At 40.5% G+C, this 19,554-nt stretch overlaps 1 protein-coding gene and 1 long non-coding RNA gene across 3 annotated transcripts in view; one reads left to right on the top strand and one right to left on the bottom strand.

Annotated features, from left to right (window-relative positions):
• RSBN1L (round spermatid basic protein 1 like) overlaps window positions 1–14,135 on the bottom strand; it is a 63,800-nt gene extending 49,665 nt beyond the window's left edge. Inside the window, exon 1 of the mRNA XM_079931364.1 lies at window positions 13,554–14,135. Within this exon, the coding sequence (XP_079787490.1) occupies window positions 13,554–14,118 (565 nt within the window). The 5' untranslated portion in view covers window positions 14,119–14,135. The remainder of the gene's footprint in view (window positions 1–13,553) is intronic.
• A 167-nt stretch (window positions 14,136–14,302) lies between these two features.
• Window positions 14,303–19,554, top strand: part of LOC307192027 — an 88,285-nt gene continuing 83,033 nt past the window's right edge. Inside the window, exons 1-2 of one of the 2 annotated variants that reach the window (XR_013829920.1) lie at window positions 14,325–14,406; window positions 14,629–14,774. This is a non-coding gene — a long non-coding RNA (uncharacterized lncRNA). Of the gene's footprint in view, window positions 14,775–19,554 lie in introns of both variants that reach the window. The other variant, XR_013829919.1, reaches the window with a different exon arrangement.

Raw genomic sequence — 19,554 nt, 5'->3', positions numbered from 1 at the left:
GAATAATTATACACTCTGCTACTAGAGATCTCAGATTTTAAAGACAAACACAATGCTTGATGTACCACAAACAAATCACTTCCTGAACGTTACAAAGTAATCTTTCTGTAATTCAACCTGTTCCTGATTATAATTGATAACCTTTCACTGTTATAAAATTATATACCCAATTATCAAGTACATGTAGAAAAACCAAAAGCTTTCTTATATACCAGTAATAATCTGGAAAAAAAAACTCCCCAAAATAAAACAAAATACAAGAAAACTCATAATATGTATTAAATATCAATAAATTTTACAGAGATATAAAAGAATAGGTAAAGATATACATGTAGCTTTTAAGTACAAAGATAATTCTGTAACAATTACAGTTTGCCCCTAATTCAATCAATATATTTAATAAAAATCTCTATGGGATGGGGGGGGAAGGGGTACTTTACAAAATAACTCTTAAGTTAATCAAAAAGGAAAAATAAGAGTAAAGGAACCTTGATCCAAAACTCAAATACAGGGCTTCCCTGGTGGCGCAGTGGTTAAGAGTCCGCCTGCCGATGCAGGGGACACGGGTTCATGCCCTGTTCCGGGAAGATCCCACATGCCGCGGAGCGGCTGGGCCCGTGAGGCGTGGCCGCTGAGCCTGCACGTCCGGAGCCTGTGCTCCGCAACGGGAGAGGCCACAACAGTGAGAGGCCCGCGTACTGGAGAAACAAACAAACAAACAAACAAACAAAACTCAAATACAAAAATTTTCCGAAGGCATCACAGACCTAAATTTAAAACCTAAAACTATAGAGTATCTAAAAGAAAACATAAGAGAAAACCTATATGACCTTGGGTTAGGCAAAGCTCCCTTAATTCAGACACAAAAAGCACAAACCATAAAAGAAATAAATTATAAAGTGGACCTAATCAAAATTCAAATTTTCTGCTGTGAAAAAGTATAAAGGACAATATTAAGAGAAAGAAAAGCCAAGGAATTGGAGAATATATTTGCAAAAATACGTATCTCATATGGAACTTGTTCACAGTGTAGAGAACTTTCACAATTTCCTAATAATAAGAAAACACCCAATAATAGACAGTTTGAACAGACATGCACAGAAGAGAGATAGGGATGGAAAATAAGCACATGAAAAGATGTTCAACATCACTAATCATCAGGAATTGCAAATTAAAACCACAGTGAAATACTACTACATGTCCACTAGGATGGCTAAAATTTAGTAAACTGACAATATCAAAGGGCTAGTGGGAATGAAAAATGGTACAGCCACTTTAGAAAAGTTTGACAGTTTCTTATGAAGTTAAACATGCACTTAACCATACAACCCAGCAATTCTACTTCTAGGTATTTACGGAAGAGAAATGAAAACATATATCTATCCCAAGATTTGTATGTAAATGTTTGTAGCAGGCTTTTTAATAATTATCAAAAACTAGAAACAATCCAAATGTCCATCAACTGGCAAACGAAAAACCAAAGTGTGGTGTCTCCATACAATGAACTACTACTAGAAATAGAAAAGAATGAACTGATTAATGTAACAACTCAAAAGCAACATGCTAAGTGAAAGAAGCCAAACATGAAAAAAGTTAGATAGTTCAACTTAAAATACATTCTGAAAAAGGCAAAACCATTGGGACATAAAACAGATCACCCCCAGAATGGAAGTAGTGGGAGAGCACTAAGTGGCAAGAGGGAACTTTTTTTTTTAATTTTATTGAACTATAGTTGATTTACAGCATTGTGTTAATTTCTGCTGTACAGCAAAGGGACCCAGTTACATATATTCTTTCTCATTATCTTTTCCCCTCATGGTTTATCACAGAATATTGAATATAGTTCCCTGTGCTATGCAGTAAGACCTTGTTTATCCATCCGATATATAATAGCTTGCATCTGCTAATCCCAAACTCCCAATCTTCCCTCCCTCATCCCCCCTTCCCCTTGGCAACCATAAGTCTGTTCTCTATGTCTGTGAGTCTGTTTCTATTTTGTTATGTTCATTTGTGTTGCATTTTAGATTCCACATATAAGTGATATCATACGGTATTTTTTTTCTCTTTCTGATTTACTTTGATTACTATGATATAATCTCTAGGTCCATCCATGTTGCTGCAAATGGCATTATTTCATTCTTTTTTAATGGCTCAGTAATATTCCACTGTATATATACACCACATCTTCTTTATCCTGGCATCTGTTGATGGACATTTAGGTTGTTTCCAAGCCTTAGCTATTGTAAACAGTGCTTCTATGAACATAGGGGTGCATGTGTCTTTTCAAATTATAGTCTTGTCTAGGTATATGCCTAGGAGTATATAGCATCTCTATTTTTAGTTTTTTTAAGGAACCTCCACACTGTTTTCCATAGTGGCTGCACCAATTTACATGGGTGGCTGCACCCAATTAAATCAACATTGCAGGAGGGTTCCCTTTTCTCCTTACCCTCTCCAGCATTTATTATTCGTACTTTTTAAAATTAATTAATTAATTAATTAGTTTGTTTGTTTGTTTTTGGCTGCGTTTGGTCTTCGTTGCTGCGCACACACTTTCTCTAGTTTCAGCGAGCAGGGGCTACTCTTCATTGCAGTGCGTGGGCTTCTCGTTGCGGTGGCTTCTCTTATTGCGGAGCATGGGCTCTAGGCATGCGGGCTTCAGTAGTTGTGGCTTGCAGGCTCTAGAGCGCAGGCTCAGTAGTTGTGGCACACAGGCTTAGTTGCTCCGCGACATGTGGGATCTTCCCGGACCAGAGCTCGAACCCGTGGCCCTGCACTGGCAGGCGGATTTTTAAGCACTGTACCACCAGGGAAGTCCCTATTTGTAGACTTTTTAATGACGGCCATTCTGACCAGTGTGAGGTGGTACCTCATTGTAGTTTTGATTTGCATTTCAAAGAGGGAAATTTTTGATTTTTAGTAGTATGTGATAAAAGCTGGCATTCTATATCTGTGTGGAAAGGAAAAACTATTCAGTGAATGGTATTAAAAACTAATTACTGGGGGCTTCCCTGGCGATGCAGTGGTTGAGAGTCCGTCTGCCGATGCAGGGGACACGGGTTCGTGCCCTGGTCCGGGAAGATCCCACATGCCGTGGAGCGGCTAGGCCCGTGAGCCACGGCCGCTGAGCCTGCGCGTCGGGAGCCTGTGGTCCGCAACGGGAGAGGCCACAACAGTGAGAGGCCCGCGTACCGCAAAAAAAGAAAAAAACAACAACTAATTACTGGAACAAAATTAATTATGATTCCTACCTAATTTTATGTCTAAATAAATTCCAAACAGAGCAAAGGTTTTCATTTATAATTGCATTACAGATTTTGTAAACAAGCTCAGATTAAAAATATAAAATATCCTGTTTGTACAATGTGTAGTAAGTTTAATTTTTTGAGGTTAGAATATATAAAATAGCAATTGTGATAATTCAAGATGAGTCAAACATTCAATTATTATTATCCACACAGTTCATTTTCTTTCTAGTTATCATGCCATTAATACCTGCCTCTTGTGCTCACCTGACAATCTGCCCATTGTTTGTGAGCAGCTGGTCAACTTCTCATCCCATTATCACCTTCTGCTGTTTTCACATTTGAAATAACCTGCCAAGATTTTCCTGAACAACAATCAGACATCTCTTCTGAGGAGGCAAAAACAGCCGTAACGTAGTGCAACTTATTCATTTCTCAAAGTTATCAAGTACCCAGAAGTTGAAGGCCTGACCTGAAACAAGATAATCACAGCCCCAGATTCCAGAGAGTTTACAGTCTGGTGAAGAAGACAACTAAACATGTGATTAAAATGAAGTGAAGAAAATGAAAAGACAACCCTCAGAATGGGAGAAAATATTTGCAAACAAAGCAATCGACAAGGGATTAATCTCCAAAACATACAGACAGCTCATGCAGTTCAATATCACAAACAACCCAATCAAAAAATGGGCAGAGGGGCTTCCCTGGTGGCGCAGTTGTTGGGAGTCCGCCTGCCGATGCAGGGGACGCGGGTTCGTGCCCCGGTCCGGGAAGATCCCACGTGCCGCGGAGCGGCTGGGCCCGTGAGCCATGGCCGCTGAGCCTGCGCGTCTGGGGCCTGTGCTCCGCAGCGGGGGAGGCCACAGCAGTGAGAGGCCCGCATACAGCCAAAAAAAAAAAAAAAAAAGGGCAGAGGATCTAAATAGACATTTCTCCAAAGACGACATACAGATGGTTAAAAAGCACATGAAAAGATGCTCAACATCACTAATTATTAGAGAAATGCAACTCAAAACTACAATGAGGTATCACCTCACACCAGTCAGAATGGCCATCATTTAAAAGTCTACAAATAATAAATGCTGGAGAGGGTATGGAGAAAAGAGAACCCTCCTACACTGTCGGTGGGAATGTAAATTGATACAACCACTATGGAGAATATGGAGGTTCCTTAAAAAACTAAAAATAGAGCTACCATATGATCCAGCAATCCCACTCCTGGGCATGTACCTGGAGAAAACCATAATTCGAAAAGATACACGCACCCCATTGTTCTCTGCAGTGCTATTTACAGTAGCCAGGACATGGAAGCAACCTAAATGTCCATCAACAGAGGAATGGGTGAAGAAGATGTGGTACACATATACAATGGAATATTATTCAGCCATGAAAAAGAATGAAATAATGCCATTTGCAGCAACATGGATGGACCTAGAGATCATCATACTAAGTGAAGGAAGTCAGAGACAGATATCATATGATATTGCTTATATGTGGAATCTAAAAAAGGCTATAAATGAACTTATCTACAAAACAGAAACAGAGTTACAGATGTAGAAAATAAACTTACGGTTACCAGGAGGTAAGTGGGGGGGATAAATTGGAAGATTGGGACTGACATATACACACTAGTATATATAAAATAGATAACTAATGAGGACCTACTATATAGTACAGGGAACTCTACTCAATTGTCTGTAATGGCATATATGGAAAAAAATCTAAAAAAGAGTGGATATATATATAATAGATTTGCTTTGCTGTACACTTGAAACTAACACAACATTGTAAATCAACTATACCCCAATAAAAATTTAAAAAAAAAATGAAGTGAAGAAAGTCAGGATATGGCAAAGTGATATGGGAAGAGACAGCAAGGAGACCTAATCTAGTCCAGGGAGTAGCAAAGGCCTCCCTTTCAAGTTCAGTCCTAAAAGATGAGTAAGTTCAGTGGAGTAGAAGTGTGGAACTAGAGATGGAAGGATAATGGATGCAGAAAGTTCTAGGCAGCAAGGAGCACTGAGGAGAAGCTGAAGAGCTAAACGAGGATATGATCATCCAGAACCTTAGGGGACATTTTAAGGAATTTGAACATCATCTCATAAACAGAAAAGTGACATCAAATAGGCATTTAGATCTCTAGTTATCACTTAGGCTGTAGAATGAAAAATGAAATGAAAGATCATAGATGTGAAGTAGAGAGCCCAATAAGGAAGCAGTTATACAATAACTGAGGTTAGAGATAATTAGGCTAGAGATAATTAGCTTTCAACTAATACTAAAAGAAAGGAAGGCATAAAAGTAGATAGATGGGAAAGACAGTGGCTAGAAGCGAAAAGATCTGGCTACAGGTGTGATAAAGTTAAAGTGGAGAATTCAGTATTCAAACTTGAGCACTGAGGTAAGGAGCATACATAGAAAGACAAATTTGTGTAAGGGAGACAATGAGTTGTGAACATATTACTCTTACAGTTCTATGGACCACCTAATAGTGGTCATGTCAAGGAGGCAACTGAATACACAGATCTAAACCTCTGGACTAAGCTAAGATTTGAGGAGTGCTAACAACAGACATAAGAAAACTAACAGGGTCATTAGCAAAGCCAGAGAGTCTACTACTGTAAAAGGGCCCCAAACTAAACCAAATGCTAAAATAGCTGCAGCAGAGATAAGGAAAATGGCAGGGGATGCTAAAAGGGGAAGGACAAATGGAATGTAAACTGTCAAACTGTTGAGTGGAGTGAAGGTTAAGGGACCATGCCTAATCTTGGGGTTTTTAGAGACCTTTTGAAGACTGTGAACAGCTGGTTACCTAAGAATTAATGATCTGAGATTATTTGCTCCTCACAGAAAAAGCCCTCCACATACACACACTGAAGCACACATGTTAACTGAACAGAATCTCCTACATACAGAGCAACATTTTTAAACCTCACCCTTGGACTCACTACTAATTTGACATGCATCTGATAACAGAACTTTAATAAGGTACTTTCCTCCATCTCAAACTCACATCCATCTTTTTGAACCAGTTCTCTTACAGGCATACCCACATTTTTTCAAAAAATGCTTATTCTCTCCATCTGAAAGCATAAAATAACATGTAAATTCTCCTTTCTTGCTATATATTTGAAAACCAAGATGCCCTATCATATAATCCCTCTTAAAATCTTCCTTTTCATGTCCAGGAGCACCAATCATTTCACCACTAAAATCACGTCATTTCACTACTATAGTAGTCTCCAATACCCCTGACTCTACAATTTTCTCAGCCAATCTCTCCTAAACAATGCTACTAAAGTAATATTCCTAAAATACCAGTTTGAATATATTATCGCCCTACTAAAAAACTGTGCCTTGCTGTTGCCCACAGAATGAAGTCTGAGCTCCTTATCCAGACAAACAGAAAGCAGATTATGGCAGACTTTCAACTGCCATGCAGTCCTATCTCACAACTTTGTACAAAATCATCAATCCCAGCCAAATGGTTCTTCTCACAGACCACTGAACATGCCAGACACACTCCTGTCTCTACAATCTTGCTCACACCATCCCTCCTGTGTAACAAGCCTGTCTCCATCATCTCCATTTACATAAGTCCTAATTTTCCATCAAAGCTCAGTTCATTTACTTGGCAAACTATCTCACAATGCAAGGTACAATTCTGGATGAAGGAGTTTTAAAAATATTAACATGGTTTGCACAGTAGTTTAGAGAGAGAGCTCTGAGGTCAAACTATCTAAAGATCTGAAACCTAGATTTACTACTTATTTCATATCCTTCAGCAAGTCATTTAAATTATTCTGAGCTTCCATAAAGCACTTTCAAAAGTCTACTATCTAACTAAACTTTAAAGAAGTTGTGAAAATTAAATAAAAATTTATATAAAGTGCTGAGTATACAGTTCTATAAATGTTAACCCTTGTTCTTATTTTTGTTGTTTCTGTCCTCAAGAAGCTTATATTCTAGCACAAACTGCACCTAAGTACTCACTGCATCAGCTTGTGGCCCATCTCAAAAAAGCTTGACAGAATCTACTAATTCTGACATTTTCATTATCCTCAAAGGAGAAAACCAAAAGTATACTGTTCTGGTTTCTTTTGTATTAATTAAATTTTTTTCATGATAAAAAGTTAAATATTTTCAAAAAAAAGTTAAATATTTTAAATCTAAAATTCAAAAAAAATGTACAAAGTTTAATGTACCTTCAGAAATAAAAATGTTTAAAGTGATAAAAAATTAGTTTAGTTGGTAAGAGTGTACATTTATTATTAATTCTCCTTAATCACACACACACAAAGATTTTATATAAGCCACAATTATTTCATCAGAATTCTTTTTACTCTAACTGAAAAAATATCATTATCTTTTCAATATCCTATTTTAAGTAGTTTATCTGTAATTTGAAACTTTAATTCATTTGAGGATGGTAAAAAATTAATGACATTTACTATAATAACTGGAAACCTCTGACATATAAACTTCTTTCAGCAAGTTAGTATGGTTCATACTAATACCAAAAATTCTCAGAAACCAGGATACCAATGGGAAAACTATACAGGTTATACATACCCATGAATTCAGTGAAACTAAACGTGTCCAATGTGTTATACAGGAAAGAATGGTTAGGAACTAATATCCCTACAAATGCCTACCATATACCAGGCTCATGTAATTCTAACAACCATGCTGTGGACACCGATAGTAACAGATGAGTATGAGCTCGAAAAGATTAAGTGATTTCACCAGTGTCCCACAAATAGGAACAAATCAAAATAAGGCTAAAATTTAAGATCTCTTCTTGAAAAACATACCACAACAATAGGGAAAAAAAGAACTAGAAACATAAATTCCACCTTTAATGTAACTAAGAGATACTGTAACTGTAACCTGAGATATAATTTATAAAGACAGAACGTTGACGGTGGAATGGTAAATGACCTGGCATAAATGGAAGAAGGTTAAGGTAAGTCCCTATAGAAAGAAATAATGACAAAGAACCCTGTTTACTCTGCAGCACCCCAGAAGGGCTTAGAAATGAGAGGTGCTGGGAAAGGCAAGATGACAGAACCACACTGCTTCACCCCCCGCCCACGCTCCCACCCCCACACTCCTAAGGGAATGAGAGGTGTTCAGCAAAACTGAATCACACGGTGGCTCCAGCCTCAGGGGCGACACACACAGAAAAAGGGAGAAGCGAGTGCTGGTATGAATACAAGGAGACTAAGTGAAAATTTAGAAACTGGTGAGACCTGTAGTAGCTTTCTTCCTCCACCCAGCACTAGAACTCTGCCATCAATACTCATTACTTCTGCCAATCCTCTCCTCTCTCCATTATTCCACTTATGCAGACGGACAGAAAAATGAAGGACCATTATTTGAAGAAACTGAAAGCCTTCTTACCCACCACCTAGAGAAGAAAAAATAAAGATAAAAACAAGGGAGTTCATTAGTCACTAAGCTATGCTCATGCATGCCCAGTGAGCTTTCAATTAGTTTTGCAACATTCTCTTGAATATGAAGGAACTGCTGAGGATCACACAGATCTGAAGAAAGCCTTCAACAACAACAAAAAGAGACCAAAACAAACAGAAAAAAGAAGAACCAAAAACAATGCAAGGCATGGAAGAAAATGTCAAAGAAACTGTAATTAATATCCTTGAAGAGATAACAGAAGATGCTGTACCCATGAAAAAGAAACAAGATGCTATAATACAGAAATAGAGAAGAGCTCATAAAACATTTTTTTTTTAAAGATACCTGAAATTTTAAAATTCAGTGAAAGGGTTGAACTCTCCCAGATAGGACAGAAGACAGTTTTTTGGAGATCAAATTTCTCAGCATCAACATTGGAAGCCAAGCAATAAAGGAACACCTCCAAACTTTTAAGGAAAAATGATTTCCAACAGTCAAGTGTGACTCAACAGCACAACAGTCAAGTGTGAGGGTAAAAACGAACCCCCCCCAAAATATCTCATGCACTCTTTCACGGTAATAGTAGAGAAACCAAAAAGAAGGAATAAACTAAAAGGAAGGCATGGGATCCAGGAAAAAAGGGACTCAACAAAAGTGAAAAAAATTCCCAGAATGTCCCAAGATAACAGCTTTGCAGCAGGCCTAAACAGAAAACAATCCAGAATAAAGCAGGAAGGACAGCTACAGAAGGGATGACTACAGGAATAAGTGGAAGTGGTAAGTTTATGTGACAGATTTGACCATGTGGAAAATTGTACTGAGAAGCATTTTACCGAGCTGCTGGAGGATACAGAAAGACAAAACTAAGCAAATGAAAAAACAAGGCATGAAAAGCAAAAGGTTACACGGGAAAACTAAATCATAGTAAACTACTATCTCAGCAGTGACAAATATTTGGTTGGAATGATGAAAACTCTCAACGTGAATTTAACCTGAAATTGCAGAATAACAGTATTAGAAAGATGGAGGAAAAGCCTAGTTTGAAAAACCTTTTAACATCTATCCCTTTAAAATCATTGATAATTACATACCTCAAATTATTCAATTCTAAGGAAAGCTTCTATTTTCATTAAATTCTGTAACTACACTTTCAAGGCAAAAATTTAGTGAAATGCACTGGTTTTGTCTTGGGCTACTTCACAGGGTCATTTTAAGGAAATAAGGTAATAAATGCAAAGCAAAAATTCTAACAAAAATTAGAAGATCTATACAAGTTTTACTGGTTACTGGAATCAGTTAAGGCAGCTTATTATCTAGTAATATGTTTGTTCTATTGTTTGCTATAATTCTTTTTTTTAATATTTATGTATATATTTATTTTGGCTATGCCGGGTCTCAGTTGTGGCACACGGGGTCTTCGTTGCAGCATGTGGCATCCTCAGTTGCAGCATACAGGATCTTCTTACTGCAGCATACAGGATCTTCTAGTTGCAGCATGTGGACTTCTTAGTTGCAGCATGCATGTGGGACCTAGCTCCCCAACCAGGGATCGAACCTGGGCCCCCTGAACTGGGAACACGGAATCTTACCCACTGGACCGCCACACAAGTCCCTGTTTGTTGTAATTCTAAATGTTGGACACCTTCAGCACATGTTCACTTTTACCTTCCACATTTACCAGTTAATAATTTATTTAATCTTACAGGAAAATGGGCTGCGAACTCTTTAGTAGTTTACCTCTTTATACACCAAAATTTTTATTTCATAGTTTTAAAAATCTAGGACTTCCCCGGTGGCTCACTCGTTGGGAGTCCGTCTGCCAATGCAGGGGACACGGGTTCGAGCCCTGGTCCGGGAGGATCCCACATGCCGTGGAGCAACTGAGCCCGTGCACCACAGCTGCTGAGCCTGTGCTCTAGAGCCCATGAGCCACAAGGGCTTAAGCCCAGGCGCCTGGAGCCTGTGCTCTGCAACAAGAGAGGCCACCATAATAAGAGGCCTGCGCACAGCAGCGAGGAGTAGCCCCCGCTGGCGCAACTGGAGAGAGCCCGTGGGCAACAATGAAGACCCAACGCAGACAAAAATAAATAAATAAATTTTAAAAATAAAATAAAAAATAAAACTAATTTTAAAAAATCTAAAATGTTTTGCACTTTTCTTTTTATAAGAAATAAATTTAACTTTTACTTGATGACTCAGGCTGTCATGCAAGTCGGCTACAGTACTATGACTATATGGCCTCAGAGGTTTTAGGTCTGTAAGGCATCAACCCTTATGCTAAATGGACATAAACTGGTATGCTTTTATAACCTTCCTGTTCATCACTCTTAACTTTCAGATCCACTGTCAACGATCCTTCCTCTATCTGGATTGACCCATCTTTTATTTACTATGGGGTTAAAAAAAAAATCATCATGCTTCTGACTCAACATTTACTAAATGCCCTGCCTTTCATACACACACTTTCATTTAATCCAAATAACTTTTGTTAGAATGGTAGTCAATGTAAAAATTTAGCAGTTCTGACTAAAGACTTTAAAAAAAACTACTACAAATAAATACAGGAGTTTAATTGCTTAATGGAGTTTGGGGGCTGCATCTTTTGGATGGTTTGGGGGGTTTTGTTTGTTTTTTGAGAGAAGGATTTATTTTCCTTGCTTTGGTGTCTTTATAACTAATTTCCAGTTCTGATCAAGATTGGTTAATCAATGATCTATGGGATAATTGTGGGAGTCACTGAACTATCCTATGTGCTATCCTATCAACTATCCAACTTAGAGCAATACCAAAAAGAGATATATACTTAAAACTACAGACACGTGGTCATCCATTCACTAAGACTTTCACAAAAAACGCAGAAAAATGAGAAATGTATTGCAAATTAGGACTTTTATATTTGCAATTATATCTATATTAAATGCATGTATATAATTTTGTTATTTTAATACTTCTGTTGCTTAAAAAATTTCTTAGTTGAATAAAACAGAACCTCAATTCAGTTAAATCTGAACTTCAGAAGGATATGAGTACTTCCCAAATTAAGAGGTAAAGATTTTCACCATTAAATGTATCACCAAGACACTGAAAAGCAATCCTTCTCATTGATTTTTAGTTATTCCTCTATAAAATAGCAGCATTTCCATTAAAAAAAAGAAAGAAAGAAAAGAAAATCTTACCATAGTGTTACTATCTAGTCACTACTCAAAAAACCTACATAAATCATGGAATAAAAGCTATCATTGCTTATATTCAGGCTTAATAATGTAAGCTGTAGCCTTCAAAAGGAGGATTCTAAATGTAATTTAAAAGACTAGAAAACTTTCTCTTTAACAGTCATTTCACTTTAAAAGCAATTTATGTGCTCCAGAGAATTGTTAAAGAATGCTTACTTATTTATTTTCAGCCATTCCAATACATCGACAATGTTATACCCATATTCACGTTCTCATTCAAAGAACTTAGAAGAGCAAATACACTGTTCACACATCACAAATAAGACTGATATTGAGCTGCAAATGCTGACTTCCAGGCACCTTCAAATTTTAAATGTAATTATTAAAACAAAATTGCTTTAAAATACTAATCACCTAAAATCCCAGCCTAAAAGTCGTATAAATTCCATCCTCAAAACCACTTTCCTGGAAACAACACTCTCCAAAGCTGAGGGATCCTTTACTTTGTGCCAGAGTACCTGATGCCTATGCTTAGACGTCAAAGCTTTGCTACAGGCAAAATATCAAAAAAGTAACACTGTTGCTACATACTCGTGCACAACATTTTTAAAAATTGCGAAAATATACCTTTCTAATTCAAACAGAGAATTTTTCATGATCTAAGCTACCATTAGACCAGCAACGCTAAAACTGCTTGACATTTCATTTTTCCTAAAACAAACAAAAATACTTTCACGATACTGTGTATCAATGTACATTTATAATAAAGATCACTACGTGCTTTAAGCTTTTGATCACATAAAGATCTAATTTTCAACCAGTCTCCACGTTGTACCACTGTCAAAACTGTGTATCAAACATCTAAATAGGTAGGACCATCTATTTTATAGAAATACTTCCTGAAAATTATATGACTAGCCTACTTTTTAAAAGAAAACCGCGCAGTCGTGTCTGAAAAGAACGCTTAAGAATTTGCCTTTCTCTGATGCTAAAACATTTTGCAGCAAGTACTTGATCTGGCCAAAAAACGTCAATGCTCCTGGATTTTATCATTTGCTGCAGGAAAAAAAGAATATGGCTGAAAATTCTTTCTGAAGGGTGGTATTTCAAACAGGACCACTCACAACACTTAAGAATACGGAGCGGAGAGGAGGGTGGAGGGAGGGTACCTTATGAAACAGCACACTCCGGGCCCTGCACACTACCTCATTTCCCTAATAGGGATGAAAAGCTCAGGCCTCTGGTAGCTTCCAGCTGACGCCAATGCGCTCCACACCCCTCTTTTTGACAGGATTTTCTGGCGTTGGAGCCTGTGTCACAAATACAAATTCCGTGATCACGTCTAAACGGTCTAATAATCAAGCATCTTCTACAGGACCAAACCCTTTGCGATCCCATTCCCTCCCATCTCCCTCTGTAGCGAAATACACCTAAGCGGGTCCTCTACATCGAATTCTACAAATCCTGCCGCGCATTATCGAGGCAGAAACGATACAGAAAATAGATTTCAGCCATCCCCCTCGATGCTACCGAAATTACAGGCTCCATTTCCTGTCCCCATGGGGACCGCAAAATCTCCGAGGGAGAACCGGACGCCTCCCGCCCCCTCCAGGCTGGCGCAAGCGGCCCCCGCGCTCCCCCTGCCTGGGCCCCGCGGGCGCGAGCGCGTGGCGAGGACCCGGGGCGCCCTCCCTTCCCCCCACCCGGCGCCGGCACCCACCTCTCGGCAGCGGCTTCATCTCCCCATTCTCCTCGCGGGCTGCCCCGCCGGCCTCGCCTGCCCCGCCGAGGCCGTGCCTCCTCCTTTCCTTCTCTCGCTTCTCCTTGGGTCTGCGCGGCTTGGCGTTGGCTGAGGAGGCGGCGGCCGGCAGCAGGAGATGGTGAGGCTGAGCGTGCAGCAGCGTAGGAGGGACCAGCAGTTTGCGCGGCACCGGCTGGGACGAGGAAGCAGAGGCTGAGGAGGGGACGGCCGTGCCAGCGGAGAAAGAGAAATTGCTCCGAGCAGAGGACGGGGAGGGGGCAGCAGACAGAGCGGCGAAGCTCCAAGACCCAGGGCTGCCATAGCTCCGAGGCGAAGGTGCCGCGGAAGACTGCAGCTGCCTGCTGTTGCCGCCGCTGCCTCCTTCTCCGTTCAGTCTCCGCGGCGTCTTCTTCTCCTCAGTCCGGATCTTCTTGGCAGACAGAGGACCCGGCGGGTCCCGGGAGGGGGGCTGCAGCTTGGAAAACGGTTCTTTCTCCGAGACGGCGGCCGGGGCGCAGTGCACTAGGCTCGGCGGTTCCGCCATTTTGCGCTCCTGTTGTATTTACTCTCCTCCGCTCCCAGGCGCGGGGCAGGGGCGGGCTCTCCTCAGGGGGCAGGGAAGGGGCGGAGCGGCCGGGCCCTCCATTGGGCGAGCCACGCTGAGGGATATCTTAAGAACCAATCAAAAGCGCGAGTCTGGAGCCGAAGTTGTGGGGGGAATCGCCAAGCGTACCAGTTTTGGAGGTCACAGGGCCGCGGGGCGCGGCTAATGGCGGAGCAAGCTGTGAGGGGAGGGTCGTCCAGTTGTCGTCAGCGTGAACGCGGGTGCCCAGTGAGTGTCTGAGAGAACCCCATCTCCAGACCCCAAAGTCTGCCCCGGCCCCGCGCTCGTCTCTGCCTCGTCGACTTTGTCTTATACCACTGTCCCTTCCTTTTTCTCTGGGGGGTCCTTTTGGTCCCTCCCCTGCCTTTTCCCGCTCAGAAAGCCGAATTTCGCAGATTCTCAGCTCCGAGGAGAAAATTTTGCCGGAAATTAAATCCTTCCTTCTGTTAGGCAGTAGTCGATTGATGGGAGGAGCTAAAAGTCACTTGGTGTCCTGACAAGATGTGTTACTCTTTTGCTAAGATCGTCATCTCTAATGCTTTGAGGGAGGTAACTTCTGCACACCTAGAACTTTCGGATTACTACCGAGCCTGAAGGTAAGACTCTCCTGGAGAATTTTTTTTTTCAAGCGCTTGTGATTAGACCGTTAAAGCTTTTAATTTTATTATCCTTATTATAACTCAGATTCGCTAAGAAAAATTCACTAGCGATATTTATAGATGTTTGAAAAGCAAGTTTTTTTTTTAAGTGTGTATTTTAGCGTTTAGTTAGCAGTCTGAGTGTTAGATGTTTTGTAAGCGCGTGCTGTGAATTGTACCTTAGAAGATAAGGAATTTGAGAAGATGGGTTACAGTAATTGCAACCAAGTGAAGAGTACGATTATAATTTTACTCTAAGGTCTTACATGAGACCAAGAAGTCAAAGGAACAGATGTAAAAATAATAGTCAAATGAGGAGATGACCAGTCAGAGGATATTTTGAGTCCCAAAAGGTGCCCTAAGCTGCCTGTAACTTTGTGGAAAACAATTAAAAGTAACTTTCCAGAATTACCAGTTCTCGTGACCTCATGAAGTTGGAATTCTTTATTTTGTTTTCACTTTTGAGGGGTAAAGGGGATTGGTTTTAATAATATTTTGGAGTCAAAATTTAATATTGGTTTATAGACTTTTTTTGAGGTGCATCAAATTTTTAAAGTAATGAAAACTATTCACTGTACTTTAATGCATAGCAATGAAAGCAAGTGTAAGCTGTGTATTTGGAATTGACTGACAGTAGATGTCTTATTGAAAAGTGTGGACAGAGATTATGGAGCTGGAAATCATCTGCTACTGACTAGCTTTGTGACCTCAGTCAGGGTGTTCTTTATCTGTCTGAACTTCTGTTTCATTTATTAAGTGAGTATATTTGATTACATGATTACTAAGATCCCTTCTGCGCCCTAAACTTCGGCTGTATTTAAGAAGCTTTTCAAAATCACACTGAAATTATTACAATTAAAATAACTGCTTAATTGTTGGCCCTCCAGATATGAGAGTGTCTCTTATATACATAATATAGTGCCTGTAAATTTGCACCATTTATACCCTTATCTTCCCTGCAGAAGTCTGGAAAATCTGACTTCTTAAGGGCCCAGCTAAAGTGGACTCTCACCTGAATTCGTTACTAATTGCACTATATTCTTTTATACACTCTTATCAAGGCAGACCCTAAATTTATAGAGCCTGAGCAAGAGTGTGGTTATGGAGGTTCACAGACCATGTGTCTAAATATTTAAGTTATAAATCAAGATAACAAACTATTATTAAAAATATATTCTACTCTCCTACCTTGGCAAATCTACTTAAATAATGATCTGGAAAGCCAGGTTTAAATTTAGAATTCTTGGACTTCTGGAGTCCTCAGACTGACCCTGTTCTCTTCCCATTCCCAACTTCTTCACCCACCTCACCCAGCATGTCCAAGCTATGTCCACATCTTGAACCCCCTGCAAATAGTGATGTGTAATCAGCTGCTCCATCTGCCCTCAGATCTAGCCACTCTGAAAGAGGAGTGCAGGCTCAAGGGACAGACATGGCCCCTTGACCTCATGGACTCCTTGTCCTTTGCAGCAGGAGGAGGGTACTCACTCAGGTCTAAGGGCAGTACTGTTACAAAACATGCTCAATTATCTGTCTTTTCTCCCATGTAATCAGCCATTCCCTTACAACTAGGTCATTCCTAACAACGTTAAACTAGGAGAGAATTCCCACTACTGTCACCAATTCCTACTGGCTTAATCTCTACTACCACTAAAACCATCCACTTCTCTCCATGGCCATTGTTGGTACCCTATTCCAAGTACCACCCCTCTCACCTGGATGACAACAGTAGCCTTTTTTCTGGTCTTCTTATACTCCAGTTTTCTCCAGTCTGCCTACCATTCTACCCAGAATGCACTTTTCAAAGATAAATCTGATCTTGTCACTTTTCCTTGCTTCAGACCCATCAAAGGCTTCCATTTCTCTTAGGATAAAGAACAAAATCCTTAACTGACCAACAAAACCCATCATGATCTAGCCCCTTCCTCTTCTATCTCAAAGTAAAAGGTCTTCAATTTCCAGAATGCACCATACTGTCTTACAATTTAGGAATATTATATATGTTGTTTCCTCTACCCAACTGCTTTTCTCTTTACCTGATGCTTATGTGATGATTTGGATAATGGGCATAAGGGAGGCAGATGTCATTAATACCTCCTACATTTCTAACCTGCGTGACTTGATGGACAGTGGGACCATTCACTGAGCTAGGAGACACTGGAAGAGTGACAAGTTTGGGATGCTCTTTGATCTTGGACCTGATGAACATGAGGTACCTATGAGACATCACATCCTTTGGATCTCAGCTCAAGCTAAGCCTCACTTCCTTGGAGAAGATTTCTCTCCCTGTCAAGACTAGATTCCTAACTTGCTGGTTCCTTTTCTTCTTGTCCTCATTTCTTTTCACTTGTTGTTTACTCACTTATTATCTCTCCCACCTCTTTTCATTCCTCCTCTAACAGCTAACAGCTCTATTGAAAACATACTACCCTGTACCCTGGTTCTCCATCTTCTTGTCTGACACCTGGCTGCCCTCTGAGGACACAGACTGTACTTTTTTTTTCTCTCTCTCTCATATGCTATTTTAATTAATTTTTATTGGGGAGTTGGGGATTCTTACGGTTATGTCATTGCTCTTTATCTGACTCTAAATACCTCTATGTGATATTACGCATCGCAGTGTCTTCTGATTTATTAGAAATGCTGTCAATTCCCAAGTCTTTCTCTCCTGCCTTGACCTTCTGCCCGATTCCTGACTCTTATCCAGATGCTAAATGTATGTTGCCCCTTTTGTAGCCACTTACACCTCAGATTTTATATCATCCATTCTCATCCTCCCATGTGTCATTCTCCTGCATTTTTTATCCACGTTAACATTCAAGCTACAAGCCTGGGACTCTTCTTTGTCTTCTTTTTTTCTCTCACCCTCTGCGTTAAGTCAGTCACTGTCTCTAGCCAGTTTCTCTTCTCCATTCCCACTGCTGCCTCTTGCCTTCAGGCCTCAAGCCAGCTTGGATTTTGTCAATGATCCCTTCCTAACTGTAAGTCTTCCATCTTCTAAACTATCCTCCATGCTGCTTCCAAAATTATATTTCTAAAATATTAACCTGATTATGCCTCAGTCTCTTCACTAATTCCCTTTGGCATATGGGATAAAAGTCACACTTTCCAGTGTAAATACAAGCCATTCTTTTTTTTTTTTTTTTGCGGTACGCGGGCCTCTCACTGTTGTGGCCTCTCCCATTGCGGAGCACAGGCTCCGGACGCGCAGTCTCAGCGGCCATGGCTCACGGGCCCAGCCGCTCCGTGGCATGTGGGATCTTCCTGGACCGGGGCACGAACCCGTGTCCCCTACATTGGCAGGCGGACTCTCAACCACTGTGCCACCAGGGGAGCCCAAGCCATTCTTGATATAACCCCAGCACTCCTTTCTCTGTCACTCTCCTACAGCTTTCCTCTGTTTCATCTATTCTGAACTATGTATAATTGCCAAAAGAGTGGCATTCTTTGTCGCTCTGTGCATTCTGCCTGTCATACCCCTCCAAGATTGGGTTCAAGCATCTCCCTAGTACTGTGCTTCCTGACCTGCCAAATCAGAGTTGATCGTTCCTTTGTGCCATCATCATTCTGCCTAGGAGCATTTAACTCAGTGTTCTCTGCTTCTAGCCTGAGAGCCTCTGTAAGAGCAGGGATGATGCATTATTTATATTTGTATGCATAGTATCTGGGACATGGTTAGAAAACAAATGTTGAAAAGAAGTATATAAAGAGCAGTTTTGATCTTTATGGTAAGATGAGGATCAGAGGTTACAATCAAATGGTCTTGATAGGTTAAAAAAATAATAAGGCAGGTTGACTATAATATAATAGGAAGTGGTGAGGACTGTGGAAACTGGGAATTATATGCCTTATCTACAAGGTACATTGCTGATTGTTCCTATATGGAAATGAAGCAGGCCTACTTGCTAAATATCTAGATTTTTTTAATGTGAGGTTTCCTAAGAACCTGTGCAAGCCAGACACAACATATCTGTGGGTCATGTAACCCAGTCTGACTTCTGATCTAGAAAAAAGTGACTTAACTTCAGATAAGGTAGCCTTTGAGAGTTTTGTTTGTTTGTTAACTCAGGGCCCTTCCTTTGTCAATTGCTAGAATAGACAGATACTAAGCAAATATATGTGAACTCGTAGCCACGATAAATGTGTGTTAGCAGTGTTTAGAGCTGTCCTCCTAGAATCTGGTTTTCTCTGTGTATAATGTCCTCCAGTATTCCTGAGCCTAACTGATTTTTGCTCTGCAGTATACTATCCTCTGGCCTTGTCCAGGTTCCTGACACCCTGAGCTTTTTTTTTTTTTTTTTTTAATTTATTTATTTATGGCTGTGTCGAGTCTGCATTGCTGCACACGGTCTTTCTCTAGTTGCGGTGAGCGGGGGCTACTCTTCCTTGCCGTGCGTGGGCTTCTCATTGCGGTGGCTTCTTTTGTTGCAGAGCATGGGCTCTAGGCGCGCAGACTTCAGTAGTTGCGGCACACGGGCTCAGGAGTTGTGACTTGCGGGCCCTAGAGCGTGGGCTCAGTAGTTGTGGCGCACGGGCTTAGTTACTCTGCAGCATGTGGGATCTTCCCGGACCAGGGCTTGAACCCGTGTCCCCTGCACTGGCAGGCGGATTCTTAACCACTGCACCACCAGGGAAGTCCCCCCTCTGCTTTATGAAACCCTGTATTAACCTTAAAGACATCCCTTCTACCCTTCTGGCATGGAAATCTCAAAGTCCTACTCTATCACACTGACCTGCA

This window comes from Stenella coeruleoalba (assembly GCF_951394435.1).
Source record: "Stenella coeruleoalba genome assembly, chromosome: 9".
NCBI classification, from domain to species: domain Eukaryota; kingdom Metazoa; phylum Chordata; class Mammalia; order Artiodactyla; family Delphinidae; genus Stenella; species Stenella coeruleoalba.
The sequence above is the reverse complement of the archived record's forward strand: the minus strand, read 5'-3'. Positions and strand labels throughout refer to the sequence as shown.